Here is a 15964-nt window from a genome sequence, read left to right as displayed (position 1 = left end):
CCTAACAAGAAACTGCCAGAAAACAGTGGCTCAAATTGCGTTTTTTTGAGTTTTTTTTCCCCATCACACACACAACTCATGAATAACGTCCATTTTTCCTTAAATAAATATCCACCCAAACCCCCTACTTTCACAAAAATTCAAGAGCACACACAGTCTAGGTTAACAACAGCAATGTCTGCCCCAGTCACACTGTCCCAGTGCACTCAAGTACCGTGTGTATATGCTTGAGAGTATAAATGTGTGAGTCTGTCAAAGCCATTCTTATGTGCACAGCTAAGATCAACAAATATGGCCGGGTGGAGCAGTGTGAAGGGAAGTTCCCCAACACACTGAGGGCATCCACAAGTATTATTGTGTTTCTGTTCAGTTTCTCCCAGGCTCCATCAGAAGGGTGGGGCTGAACTGAGGCAGGACCAGAAAAAGGGTGCAGCTTTTCTTGAGGAGGTGGGGGTTAATAACAACCAGCAGACAGGAGGAATGGAGTTTGGGAGTTTGGACAAACACACAACCCTCACAGATTGAATTTGCTCAACTTCAACCATGAAGATCTTAAGTTATGCAATCAAAAAGCAAAGCATTGCTTTAAACCCGCCCTCTAAAACATTTGTTTACTGAAAACGTAGACATATGAGGCAACAGGTTCGAGCAGTGACATAATTTAACTTTGAAACGTGCCCAGGTGTGTTACGATCAACACTGACAGGAGCTGGTGCTGACGTAACCCACAACTACGGCAGTCATTTGGCATGGAACTAAACGCTACAAAAAAGATGAAAAAAGACAAAATTATTGACAGCTAGTTACTGCAACATGAAAATATCCTGTGGGGGTTGATAAAATATTATTGATCTGAACCGATAGACTTAATAGGGGTTTAGCACACTTACTGATGCATCCCTGCTCAGAGCAGCATGGCAGCTTCTACGCTACAGTCTGACACGACTGACACACCATTGATTTAATTTTGCAAATCTACCCCGTACCCCTCGACCTCTGGAAACAAAATCTTGCCGCTTAAAAAAAAAAAAAAAGCTCCATGTTTACATTTTCAGTGCTGTTGATTGACAGTCACAACTTATAAAAGTTGTGAAGATCTGCTTGACACCATCAAAAAGGCAACAACTACAACTGAACAGAAAAGGTTGAAGCTTTGAACAGATCGGTGTACCAGCAGTCATGAAGTCACACTAGGCACAGCAGTTTAATATATGTGAAAAACTTGTTTTTAAACATTTCATTCATTTTTTAAACAATACTTCTGTACGAGTAGGTTGCTATTCTTTTTAACAAACATCTTGAGAAGGAATTGTGAAACGTTTAGTCCAAGTATTTCCCACTGATCCAACAGAACATTACACTTATGTTGATACTTTCCACAGACTGACGCCCAAGCAGCGAGCATTTCAACACTCAGACGGCTCCAAATATTTTATGGTCCCAGCTTTATGAGACGTGGAATGTCATTTGTGCGGTATGTTGTTTGTCAAAGCTGTGTGTTTGTGTGCATGTGTTTGGAGGCCTTCTTAATGGCAATTAAGTTGCAGTAATCCCAAAGAACCACACCCTAAAAAAGCCGTTATCCCACACTCGTGTTGACCATCATGAGATTTGAATTTTTTTATTTTTTTGGAGTCATTATTCAGAACATCCTATTCGTGCTTTTCAAAACAAGAAAAAAACTGTAAAGTATAAGGATAGAAATGTTCAGCAGCCTACAATTCAGAAAGTTTACAATATGTATATCTTCAGTGGCAATGACCTAACTCAAAATCAAACATCCTGCAGCTGTACAGTATTCCTGTCTACTACATATTTGTGATGAATTCTCCTCATGCAACTCTTGCAAATGCTGCATAATGTTCAAAGAAACTGAGTTTTGTAATGCTACATTTCAAAAACAACAATGTCTTAGTTTGTTCAGACCATAATAAAATAAATTAACAAATAAAAAGTGTCCTGCAGTTTGGCTGCAGCTCTTTAACCGCTGCCCTCAGCCCGGCTACAAATATCCTGCCAACCTGTAACAAACATAAGGCTTAATTCCTTGTTACTCCCAGTGATTGCACAAACCCCTCTTTCTTGTTTTCCCTCCTTTAGGACCATGACTTAAGACACTGATCTCCTGCAAAGCACCATGGGAGCTGTTAGTGAGTAGCGCCAGACAGTCAGTTATTGGCGCTCGTCTGGTCTGACTGCTGTCTGATTCAGTGAGGTCAGTGTGAGGGGTTTGATGCATGCACGTAAACAGGTAATGACGACAGGTAGGAGAGCACATCAGGTGGCTAAGAGGGCAATACAAAACCATGAAAGCCAAGGGAGAACAAAAAATAAATATAAAATAGGGGGGGGGGGGGGCAAATTAAGGAGGAGGTGAGCAGGGCCTCTGAGGGGATTAACATGGTCTGACAGGCTGGCTGGGACAAACACACACACATGCACACACACAAAGCTTTGAGGGCAGGTTGCTCTGCTGAGCACACACAATACACTGCCTGTTTTAGAACGGGAATCAGGAAAGAAAGAAAAGAGATAAGAGAGCAAATCACAGAGAAGGAATGGGTATTTGACACAGGAACAGAGGCCAAAGAGAATAGGATTTGACCCACAGGTGCTTCCAAATATATTCCAGGGAGACAAAGTCCTGCCGTAGCCTAAATGTATATTCCTTAACTTTCCTCAAACATATATATTTTTTCCCTTCCTTTCCATTTAAAGGAATCCCTGAAATTCCCCAGTTTCCACTCAGTCTCTCAGATTACCTGACTTTTTGTCTGGAATGTGTCTCTTAAATCTCTCATTTGAATTCCAGGAATTCCAGGACCTATAGCAAACCCAGAACACCATACATTACCCAAATGGCTTCCCACACACACCTACTGCTTCATAGGGGCCATGCTGATGCGCTGCATTCGGAATTGCAAAGGGAGCCTTCTTTAGGCAGGAGTTCAACGTGTATTGATTACACTTTGAAGGCCCATTTGAGAAAATTAACTGCCTCCAAAGTACAGCTGAGATTCTGCATGATGGACCTATTGTAATTTAGGGATTAGATAACCTGTGAATTAAAGTAATAATCAATTTCTCATAAATTTCACAAACAAAATGTGTAGATAAAACTCTAGACTGCAAATCTGTGCAAGTAGGCTGACCTCTCTACAGAAACCTAGTGACTTCAGTGTTATAGTAAAGATATTTTACAAAAAAAATTGTTTGTTTCTATCCTTTGTTTAAATCATTGTGACATAAGGGGCACATTCAAATTGTGTCTAAAAGTATTTTTTCTATCAATCAGCCTTTGTTTGGTTAACAGAAAACACATTAGCCAGCTTAGACATGCAGGTATTGTTTATCTACTGATAAAGAACAAATGTTTATCAAAACATGTCACCCATGACACAATAACTCCCTCACAGACAAGGAGGCTGAAGTGGACTTCCTAATATGAGGGCAATAAACTGACTCGTTAAATATCCTGGCCATCGAGTGTGACCACCCCCTTCCTTCATTTCATTTTAAAAATCGATTCAGCTGCGTCATTTACAACAGATACATAGCAGATGGAGAGAGATCAGACACTGACATTCTGCAAAAACAACATTTTCAATTTGATTTGCCAGATGTATAAACCAAACTGACTTACCAGTTTGGAAAAACACTGCAGTGTAATTGTAATCTCTAAATGATCTGGGATGTCCTAATAAATGAACATCATCACTCCCTCTGGGCTGTTTAAATAGATAACCAGTCTATCCAGTCTAAGTGAAAATGACAATCTACAATAAAGAAAATAACATCTACAGGCTACAGGACCACAAGCCACTCAACTTTTGAGAAAAATGAGGATGTCTTCATACGACTGACTACAACACTGGGGAGCAGGGTCTGCCTGGTAGAAGTGAATTGTAGATTTATCTATCAAGTCTTGTTTGTCAGTGTAGTTATGTATGTGTGTTAGAGAAATGGGCCATAACTCTGCTGGACAGGCTGTATGGCTTGTGGTCGTGATCTTTTGCCCCACATCGTAACATCCTTCTCTGGGTTGATTGCTACCACATGCATGCATGCACACCTTTAGAGGTTGGCCATGAAATGTGACATACAACACATTTCCAGCCTCACTTGAGTTACAGACTACAGACGAGCAAGGGGACATGGATTTTTGGAAACATGCACAACCAGGATTACCTCAGGTCTGCAGGGTGTTAGGAGGAGCAGTGTGAGATTAGAGCAGAAGCTTCGGCAACTGCACCCGTTGAGGAAAACTACTTTCAGATCATATGTTATAGCTAAAGCTGGAATTAAGACCAAAGGCAAAATTAAACACGATATGATCAAAAGAAGCTGATTAAAAGAAGCAGTTAGCTGAAAAGTACTGAGGGACTTTGAAAATGATTATAGAAGGATAAACACACTGATGAAGTCTAAAAAGTTATGAAAAGTTGTTGAGCTGCAGGTTATTTTCTATCTACATGAAATCGACTCTACCCAGATTAAAATCCTGCTCCGTATTGGTTGCTATGTCAACAATCTGAAAAAACACGCGTTAATAAGGCCAAAAAAGGCATTTTTGGACAGCATTTTGGTTCAATCTACAGGGGGCGCACACTGGCACAAAAAATGTAAATATAACACTCACTAAGACTCATAATTTAGCCTTTAGCTGATAGACAGAAAATACACCTTTACTACTGCAACAAGTAGTAGTGAATTTGTGCAGATTAATGAATCCTTCGGTTGGCAAACCAACTGGAAATGACCCCTTCAGCCAGCACAACTACAGGATATGGGTGTGCGGCCTCTTTTCAGCTCCCGTAGTCTGTGCTCATCAAAGCTTCAGCATTGCCATGGTGACACAGCGAGCTAGCAGCCACATGACACGGTGAGGACGAGACAGACAGAGAGAGGAGGGAGGCTACAGCCAATGAGCAGACGGGAGAACAATGGGAACAGAGATAAATGCACATAGCAAGCAGCAGCTTAATGTGAGTGCGGCCTCGTGGTGCTGTCATTGTAGCTGAGGTTAGCAGGTTATTTTCACCAATCTGAAGATCGGCTGTGGCCAAAAAGGCTCGTTATGTCACAAGCAGCAACTAAAAACACACCCACATCAAGATACAACAGACTTGTTTAATAACAAGTATGTTGGGTGGGGGGTTTAAATACCCAAAACACCGATCATTACAAAAATGTCTACAGTTATTAAACCAGGATACAGTTAATGGTCGTTTTAAACCCTAAGTCATGTTTTGAAATTATCCTACACACTGTGTAGGTCAGTTAGCAGCCATAGCTTTTGCAGAAGTCATACGCGATTATTTTCCATCACAAGATGAGCAAAAAAAAACGACAGAATGGCACAGCATACACCGAATATGGCTTAAAGGCTTGCAACCTTTACTTGACTTAAGTAGGACTGGCTGACGTATGCTCTGTAGCTGAATAATAATTAATATATACTGCCTAATTTTAACCTATGACGGATGTCTTGACAACCAATTTGTAGAGTGCAAGTGGGTTCTAATGACTATGACTAACGTAGCTCACTTGGCGGCCAGTGTAGGTCACATTAGTCACTGTAGCTGCACAAAGTGCTACAATTTCACATAATTAAAAGTCATTAGTAATAATTAAAGTAACTACACAAGTTGCAACAATATTTTCTTTAAATCCTACTAAGTATTGTGGACACTGGTGGAATAGCTTATTCAGTAGATTTTTAATTTGCAAATAACTTGAATAATAATAATAAAAAAATCTGATCTCTCTGGAAATAAGGAAATAACACTGCCATTCCACCTAAATGACAGGAAACGCACTATCTCCGCAAAACACACACTTCCCGCTAGGCTTCCTGCTTCCTGTGCAGCAGGGGAAAAGGAGGGAGTGGCCACCGGAGTCATGGTGAGCCCGGTTACACATCTCATGAAAAAGAAGGTGGATATGAACATCCTGCTAGTTAACACCTTCCACCTTAAATATTAGGAGTGAGAATAACATGTTTTCCCTCAGGAAAATGTTGTTTAAACAAGTTGTACGAAAAAAAAAAAAAGGTTTAGGTTATTTTTGTGATAAAAAAAGATTTTTTTCCCAACATATAAGTATTGTCAAGAATGTGTGTGAGCTGTATATTTGCTTAAGGGTCCATTTAGAGTAGATTTTCAGCACTATTTAGTGGCCAAATTCAATTAAAAAAATACATCTGTCAGACTTCAATAACTATGCCTGGTTATTAGCTTCTTGGGGACACGTTTCCCATGGAAATGAGTAAGCTATGACCAAAGATACAGTAAGCAGCTTGACATATCTTGCTTTAATTATTATTTCAGCTACAAATCTCTGTAAAGGTATGTCAAGTGTTTATTGTTGTCTGAACATCTAGAATTTGTATCTAATAATCTTGCCATCTTAAAAGACCCAAATGTCAGATGCTCCCGACTAGTAATCTACAAACTGCCACACACTGGTTGTTCACACAAAAGTGAAACAAATTCCTTAAGCCAGCACTTAAGTCTCGTGAAGAGGTTTCCTCATTCATACAAATCAAAAGGTGCAGTTTAATGCATCCAACACAGACTTGGCTCTACAACAGGCATTGCTTCATAGGAACGTGGTTACATGATTCACCACTTGTTTGAAGTAAATGACATTTAAAGAGAAAGTAACATTACTATCAAACTATAGCTAAAAACTGCCCTGCCAAGAAAAATACCAGAATAATAAATTTCTTATCCACCTGATGGATGATTTTGTTATACATCACTTACAGTGGGGAGAACAAGTATTTGATACACTGCCGATTTTGCGATTTTCCCACTTGCAAAGCATGTAGAAGTCTGTAATTTTTATCATAGGTACTCTTCAACTGTGAGTGACAGAATCTAAAAAAATATCCAGAAAATCACATTGTATGATTTTTAAGTAATTCATTTGCATTTTATTGCATGACATAAGTATTTGATCACCTGTCAACCAGTAAGACTTCCGGCTCTCACAGACCTGTTAGTTCTTCTTTAAGAAGCCCTCCTGTTCTCCACTCATTACCTGTATTAACTGCACCTGTTTGAACTCGTTACCTGTATAAAAGACACCTGTCCACACACTCAATCAAACAAACTCCAACCTCTCCACAATGGCCAAGACCAGAGAGCTGTGTAAGGACATGAGGGATAAAATTGTAGACCTGCACAAGGCTGGGATGGGCTACAGGACAATAGACAAGCAGCTTGGTGAGAAGGCAACAACTGTTGGCGCAATTATTAGAAAATGGAAGAAGTTCAAGATGACGGTCAATCTCCCTCGGTCTGGGGCTCCATGCAAAATCTCACCTGGTGGGGCATCAATGATCATGAGGAAGGTGAGGGATCAGCCCAGAACTACACGGCAGTGTGTGCAAACCTGGTCAAGAACTACAGGAAACGTCTGATCTCTGTAATTGCAAACAAAGGTTTCTGTACCAAATATTAAGTTATGTTTTTCTGATGTATCAAATACTTATGTCATGCAATAAAATGCAAATTAATTACTTAAAAATCATACAATGTGATTTTCTGGATTTTTTTTAGATTCTGTCACTCACAGTTGAAGAGTACCTATGATAAAAATTACAGACTTCTACATGCTTTGCAAGTGGGAAAACCTGCAAAATCGGCAGTGTATCAAATACTTGTTCTCCCCACTGTATGTAGTTCTGAAAGAACGTTACTTGCTTACCAAGACAGATACAAACCCATCCTTAAAAATGATTATTTACTACAATCTGTAAATGTGAAATATGCATCCTCTGGTGCATGATATTGTCCAGTGCACCAAGTCTATCGTCTACTTGTCTTGTACAATTTATTGTAAATGTTGTAAAAGAATGTCTCTCTAAAACTGTTTACACTTAAGTCTAAGGTTTTCACCAGTGTTTCCATATCAAAGTTGTGAATCAAGAAAATCTTTTGTAACACATTCCACCTGTAAAGCTTTCCAAACACCAAGTTGCTGCTGTGAAACGCCCAAACTTTTAGGAGTATTCTAGTGGATGCTGCTCACTATCGGGAAAAGGGCAGGTTCCACATTTACTGTAGAAACTTAGTTCCCTTTCAAACAGCGTCATCTTTGCATGAATCTGACACAACGTGAACACACTGATGCCTGAAGGATTTTGCAAGTAATATAACATCAAGGTTGTGACGGCAAACTTACGAAAGGTGGACAGTGTAACATTAGCGTATCACCTACAATACAGTGTATATCCAAACCGTATGCTGTCAAGTTAACAGGTAGACAAACATAAGTAACAGTAGCCCCTTTCACACAGAGATTCCGCAATATTGGTGTAAAGAAGTCCTGCCAATACGCCGCCTTTGTTGGTTCACACAGAACCATACAACGCCGGCATAACGCCGCTCCCGTCTGTAAATTCACACAGCATGCCGGCGTTCCGCAATCAGAGGCGTGACGACAGCGTCAGTCCGACCGTCATGTCAGCGGCATGCCGGCTGTGTCATTCACACAGACCCCGTTTCGGCTCTGTGACTACCTCCGCTGCCGGCTTATTGGTGGGGCCACTTGGCCCCCCCATTCCGCCTCCGTGACTTTCACACAGAACAGCGAGGCGGCTTAAAGGCGCAACGTTCCCGCCTCGAACTGGCTGTGTGAAAGGGGCTAGTGGGTACTAGTTTGGGCGGCTCATAGTTTTCCACCCCATTATTAGGTTTTGTACCAGTACCAAATGAATAGGGAGGCTGCAGTGAAAACAGTGAACCAAGGTTAATTAATTAAAGTTTTTGTAGAGTTTCCCGTTAACTTTACTGAGTACAATGGATTTTTTTGGCCAATAGTTCAACAAGCTTCACTATGCTATGCTACAACTGCTTCTCGTTGTTAGGTTTTACATAACCAGCATGTACTTAAAACAGGAATTGCCACGATTACATGACATGTTGTAGCAAGATAAACTGACTTCACACATTATAAACACACCAATATGCTTGATGCCCTGTTTGATCTTACTCCAACAGTAAGGAAATTACTCATTAACGTAATTGATCTATGTGTGAATGACACATGCTTCAGAAAACTGGTGGAACCATTGTTACATTTCCATATTATGAAAAGGGGTGAACACACCTTTCAAAGCTAAACAGCGCTTTGCAATGGATTTACAACTATCTGCATCAATTAATGCTGAGCATTGCACTTTGTTCCCACCATTTAAACCAACAACTGCATTACTGATCATGGGCACCTCTAATGCCATTATATCACTCATACCATGACCGCTTCCCTTATCTATCTATATTCAATTTGGTTGTATTTTGTAACCAAAATAAAAGTTTTTTTCAGAACTCATCTTACCTGTTAACACCTAAGGGCTTCACTATTATTTAGAAAACAACTTCTATTTTCATACAATGGTTTAAGATAATAGATGGCTATTTACTGATAAATGTATGGCCATTATGAAATAGTTGGCAGCGTCACTGAGTTTTTACATCCATTTAAAACAACTGTTTCTTGGCATCAAAACAGTCTTGTCTGTTTATGTCAATCATATGGTCATGATGGGTCTATATGAACACCAGCCCTATTTACCCCCTGATGTTTTACATTTTTTAAATTGTGCACCCTCGTGACCCTGAATAGGATAATGGATGTAGAGTTGAATACATTTTGTACAGCCCTGCTAACTCAGCATGCCATTGCTATGCACCAGTGTTGCAATTGCGCAGATTGTGTAAATTACCATATGTTTATCGACAACATACGCTACCTGTGCAGACATGTCACTGCCCCCAAATCCATGTTGGGATGTTCACAAACATATACTGTAATGTAGACTGCAGCTTGTGGTAACAGTATACGGTAAATTCAGTGGGATGCAAGATGATGTTTGTGGTGTACAATTCAAAGGGTAGTCTACCCTAAACTACCGGCCTTTGATTTGAAGACGAACACTCCCCCACCTGAGCCAACACTGCTTCTCTGGCAGCATTTGCATTAAACAGACCATTGTTTACAAAAGATCTGACACTGAAGGACAACACCTATTGATATAAATTACATATTTTAACTAGAATAGTAAAAGTCTCAACTCTTCCACAGACTTTTAGTCTGAATTACCAAAAAAAAAAAAAAGAAAGAAAAACTGCTGCTGTTCTGAGATTTGAACAAAGCAAGACTATTGTGCCACAACTTTCACATTGCTCTGGGTTTAGTCAATCTGCAGAGATAAGCTCCACATTTCTGCCTACTGCAAGTGCCCATGTGATAGCAGTACCTGTTGGGTTATAATGAGCCCACCACAAGTCCCACAGCAGGACCTATTCAGTTTGGTTTTGCAAGATTAAAAAGTTTGGAACCTTTGGTCCAGACTAATCAGCCAACCATGACTAATCTGATCACACGAATGATCTCACTGCTCTCAGTGGCAGTTTTGGGTCAAATTCAGAAATGTAACATGCAGTTGTCAGATAGTGTCATTCTGTGTAGCTAATCAAATCTAAAATGGATGTCAATCACAGACTGAACTGCACCGTAAATTTGCTTTGCATGGCACATTTCATGCGCAGTTACACTCAGGAGCAGTGCAGACAATTTGAAGAACACTTGTGCGCTTGGGTGTGTGTGTGTGGGGGGGTGGGGGCTGTACCAGATGACATATGGACAGCAGGGTGTGGCTTCACAAGGACGGTCATGCATCTGCTTACATTTAATCATGTTCCCTGGACTGGAGGCTGAGCATGCTTCAGCAGCAGCCCCGAGGCACTGCCCCTTGCACCGTGAGAGTTATAGACCGGAGTGCTCTTGGACAGGGTTAATGATTCCTCATGTGAATAGAAAGCTTGTGTGTGAGCTGTACACAACTTTGGCAAACGGCTGGCTCCATCAGACCTGAGCCTGATGAATTAATCGGCTCAAGAGGAGAAGAGGGGACCCTGCGACCCCCTTAGACCCTTATCCAAGCCGAGGTGGGGGCGGGGAAGGCGGCTGTCCGCCTAAAAAACGGACGCTAACACAATCACAGCTTATACATCCAAATTACCTAGTTATGGGATGTAACAGCCACCCGTAGCCTGGACCTGGACTTTCACCAAGCCTGCTACTGTTGTCTGGCGGCAAGCTAGCTGCCCACTACCAGGGGGCAGCTTCTTACCCAGACTGGTCATTAATAAACAACCACAGCTCATGTCTGGAGAGGCGAGTTAATAACGGCCCTGGTCGTCAGTGTTTGGCCAGGTCCGACTACGGCAGGTCCACCTCCAGTGGTCCGACTACAGCTGGACCACCAACCCACCCGAGCCCAGCTCGCCTGTGTGGCGTAAGGACAATGCAGGGCGACATGGGTCTGTGTGGGTCTATGTGGTTGTGTTCGGGTCTATGTGGTTCTGTTCGCGTCTGTGTGCGTCGTTTCGGGTCTGTGTGCGTCTGTTTCGGGTCTGTGTGCGTGTGTTCGGGTCTGTGTGCGTCGTTTCGGGTCTGTGTGCGTCTGTTTCGGGTCTGTGTGCGTGTGTTCGGGTCTGTGTGGGTCTGTTTGCGTCTGTGTGCGTCTGTTTCGGGTCTGTGTGCGTCTGTTTCGGGTCTGTGTGCGTCTGTTTCGGGTCTGTGTGCGTCTGTTTCGGGTCTGTGTGCGTCTGTGTAGATCTGTTCGGGTCTGTATGGCTGTATGTGGGTCTGTGCGGCTCTATGTGGGTCTGTATGGCTGTATGTGGGTCTGTGTGCGTCTGTGTAGATCTGTTCGGGTCTGTATGGCTGTATGTGGTTCTGTGTGGGTCTGTGTGGCTCTATGTGGGGTCTGTGGTGGTCTGTGTAGGTCTGTTCGGCTCTGGTAGCTCCCTGCAAGCGGGTTCCAGTCCCGCCCAGGTGTGAGGGCTCACACACGGCTCCCGGCTAATGCGTTAAGCCTGTATCTGTGTGTCCGCCTCAGTAACCGTGTTTTGCTGGGGGTTTGTCTGGTGCATGCTGGCTACATGCTGCGTGTAACACGGCTTTGGAGACCTCTAATGTGCACAAAGATGAGTGTTATGCGAGGACGGCGTCTTCAAAAGAGACCTATTTCTTCAGTTTCCACACAATGATGGTCCTGCTAACTGGCTAGCCATGTGAAAACCTGCCACAGCAGTGCTGGCTCTCCCTCCTGCACCTACACCCAATCATACATGTCAATAAAAACAAACACCTCGCATTTACTGAGCATGCTTTGGCACAAAGAGACCTGTCCACTTTGATCCACTCCTCAGATCCCAGCTGTGGGCGGCAGCTAGCCGCTAGCTGGGTGGCAGGAATAAAACACGACCATTAATGCATGTGGCCACTATGGTAGGACCAAACCACGCTTATATTAAAAGGTTAATTATTCATTATTTTGTGCGTATTTACTACATAGTGAATAACCCGGGTTTTTTTCTTCACCGGGCACCACCAGCACCGAGGAGCCCCCTGCCCGCTACCCGCAGCCCCCGCGTCCCTCCCCGGGTCAGCCCCGCCGGGCTGACCCGGGGAGGGACGCGGGGGCTGCGGGTCGGACCCCCGGAGGCCCCGCTTGCATCCTCGGCCTCGCCTGCCGCCGCGCCCCGGGCTCCTACCTCCGTGGGCCGGCTGATCTCGAACAGGTCGAGCCGGTTGGCGTTCCAGTGGTTGATGATGTCGGCCAGCTTCCTCCTCTCCTCCTCCCTGCTCCCCGCCATGGTGGACAGCTTCTCCAGCTCTCTCTCCGTCTGTCCGCGCGTATATGTGCCGGTGGGTAACCCGGTCCAGGGGATGGTAGTCCAGAGGAGGGTGAGAAGGCAGAGGTCGGTCCGCTCGTCTCCCTGATCCCGGCTCCGGGATCCGCGTCTGTAGCTCGTCCACCAACCTGCCGTCTAGCTCTGCACCTCTGCGCGCTCCCGCGGCGGGGCCGGGCGGGGACGCGCAGCAAGGTTAACTCCTTGCTGTCCGACACTCATGATGAATCGTGACGCTGCTTTCCACAAAAACGTCCAAGGTTAACAGGCACAACGGGCAATTTACGGAGGATTACGTCATCTTTTGTTAATTAGGAACCATTTTTAATATGAAACTCTAAACGGTTGAAGTCATTTTATGTTCGATTTACATTTAATATCTTCTGATCAGACCCGGTGCTCTGACAATTTCTGCTGCTTTGCCAGAAAATGCTACCTAATGGTTTTTTACCTTTGTAGAGCTTCAATTTTACTGTGTTTTACTCAGTACTCGAGTTGAGGGGGGATGGCATCCCCCCCTGAAACAAAAACGGTCAAAATCATCCCCCCCTGTAAAACTGCCATCCCCCCTTTCCATCCCTTATGTCATTTCATCAATGAATGTGGTTTTACTGTTATTTCAACATTTAGAGTCATCACCAGAAAAATAACTTATTTGACAACTTTCACCGGTTTCAAGTAAATTTTCACTTGAAATCTTGTTCCACTGGCAGATTTTTCTACTTATTTTAAGTGAAAATCTACTTGAAACTGGTGAAAACTGTTGTTTTTTCTAGTGATGAGTCTTGTTTTAAGTGTAATGAGATTTTTTTACTAAAATGAGACATTTTAACTAGAAATAAGACAAATATTCTTGTTAAGATTTTGAGTTTTTGCACTGATCCATTTTACTTATCCTACCAGAAGCATATTGATAAGTTCAGAAAACGTTTTTTTATTTTTGTGTTTTGATGTATTTGATGTAAGCCCAGTGGATATTTAAAGCTTACAGAAGGCTGCATTTAACTGCTGCTATGTCATTCCTGCAGTATTTCTGCAGGTGTTTTGGTCAGTTCTATTATTTGTAATATATTATATTATTTGTAATCAGCACAAATTATCTGTCCCCATATGATAAAATCCACCATCCCCCCTGATTTTTTTTTACAACTCGAGTACTGGTTTTACTCCCTAGCCCCCAAGTGGTCCTTGTCTCTTGCCAGGCCGTCATTGTAAATAAGAATGTGTTCTTAATGACCTGCCTGGTTAAATAAAGGTGAATGACTGAATGAATATCAAATAAAGCGATAGAATTGTTTGTTTTTTTTCGTCTTTATCGTATAATATTCACAAAGTGTAATGCAATTCATGTCATGGGTAGTGTATTTTGAAGGATCAAATACTCAACATCCCATATTATCAATTTTACATCGTGCAAGAAATGATGGACGTGGCAATCAAACTTTGAAAATCGACTGTGCGCGTGCGCAGAACCACAAAGTAGCATTTCTCGGCAGATAGCAAGGATTGGCAGAACACCTGATTAACTCAGCGGGTGCCCCAGGGTGACCACACATGAAGTGCCCCCCTCCTCTCACATTTTACGGTAAAAAAAAGGGAAATTTACTATGGTTATTATTTTATTTTATTTTATTTATTTAACCAGGTAAGTCAACTGAGAGCAGTTTCTCATTTACAATGACGACCTGGGCAAGAGGCAGCACAAAGAGTCAAACACATACAATCACAGTTATAAAGACCATAGATTTACATGAACGTATGTGCTGAAGTACATGCTCAACACTCATACTACAAATAAATGTAAGACAAGCAACCAACTAAGAGTAACACCACAGATAGACATGAGTCTACAAACGCCATATACACTGATGCTCCAGTCAGAATGCAACTCACATACAGTACCAATGTAACACCACATGTTAACTATCATCATTTCCATCATATATAGCCTGTCTGAGGACTACATGCAAAACTATTACAGCATATGACTAAACAATCAAACAGACCTACTGAATGAGCTGATGTGAAGGTAGGGAACAGCACATTAATAAAATATTAATGTGTAGGCTGTTTGATTTAAGGTTGTTAAGTTGTTAAGGCACTCACTCAAACACAATTATTTTTATTTTATTATTATTTTCATGTATTTTTATTATATCATTGGTTACTGCTGCACCTGTTTTCCCCTCTTCCAGCAAATATATAGAGAAAATAACAAAATATGACATATATGGTTCAGTTTGGTGACCCCTCATTGGCTGGTGCCCCTGCATTTTGAAATAACCATTTGCAGAAAATGTGTTAAACATGTAAAATGAACATCACAGTCCAGTAGAATTGTTATGTTTGAAACATTCTGGAAAGCAGACTTGTCAACTTGTGGAAAAAAGGAGGCAAATTTCATAATCTGCTTGGGTGCATGACATGCTTAGGTCAAAATACTGCGAAGACAAAGTATGCTCCTTTTTCTATCATGTCAGAAACGCTGTTCATCGCAGCTGTTTTGTGTGTAGGTGTGTGTGTGGGGGGGGGGCGGCAGCTTGTTAGTCACTCTACTCAACTTAACCGCTTCCTTTTGTGTGAAACTCTTTCGTAATTAGTTTTACAACTTCACACTACACTTTCAAGGTACAAGGAATACAGTGTAAGCTGGGTTTTTATTAGCAGAGGTCTGGGGTACTTTAATGCCGTTGATGTGAGTTTACATTAGCAGCAATAGCCTGTAGCACCACTCAGCTACTCAGGGGTCCTGGCGCATGAACCCAGCAGGCCCCAGCTCTCTCTCCAGTTCCTGCCACTGCCACTGTTTTAACAGGAGATGGTGATTAGCAGAGTGGATGCAGCTGGTCCGTCCTGTGCCGCCACAATCTGGTGAACCCTCGTGAATCCCGGCCCTGCGGCTACTCCCCACCGCCGAGGCCAAAACCACTCCCCGCCGCCGCATTCCCCAAGAACAAGAATTTGGGAGAATTTGCACCATGGAAAGTTCTTGTACTTGCTGTGGCCCGAAAAAACTCCTGGGTGGGACATGATGTCAGTTCCTTTCAGTTTCTCAGTTTCTCATTGTTTCAGCTTGCTGTTCTCTTTTTCTGTCTTTCTTTTCTTTTCTTTATTTTTTTTTTTGGTGATAACGGCAAAAGGGGTGAATTAGATTATATATCTATAAATCTTTCTATCTCTCTCTCTCTATATATATATATATATATATATATATATATATATATGTGTGTGTGTGTGTGTGTGTGTGTGTGTGT

At 42.3% G+C, this 15964-nt stretch overlaps 1 protein-coding gene across 20 annotated transcripts in view; it reads right to left on the bottom strand.

The window, feature by feature from the left end:
* The window catches only part of afdna (afadin, adherens junction formation factor a), a 106602-nt gene extending 93749 nt beyond the window's left edge, over positions 1–12853 (bottom strand). For all 20 annotated transcript variants that reach the window (XR_009784492.1, XM_061746709.1, XM_061746717.1 and 17 more), the window contains exon 1: positions 12573–12853. Coding sequence is in view for 19 of the 20 variants with exons in the window: in XM_061746709.1 (XP_061602693.1) it covers positions 12573–12674 (102 nt within the window). In the remaining variant the exon portion in view is untranslated. The remainder of the gene's footprint in view (positions 1–12572) is intronic.
* Between the last annotated feature and the right edge of the window lie 3111 nt (positions 12854–15964).

The sequence above is a fragment of the Cololabis saira genome, chromosome 18 (assembly GCF_033807715.1).
Source record: "Cololabis saira isolate AMF1-May2022 chromosome 18, fColSai1.1, whole genome shotgun sequence".
In the NCBI taxonomy this organism is placed as follows: domain Eukaryota; kingdom Metazoa; phylum Chordata; class Actinopteri; order Beloniformes; family Belonidae; genus Cololabis; species Cololabis saira.
The sequence above is the reverse complement of the archived record's forward strand: the minus strand, read 5'-3'. Positions and strand labels throughout refer to the sequence as shown.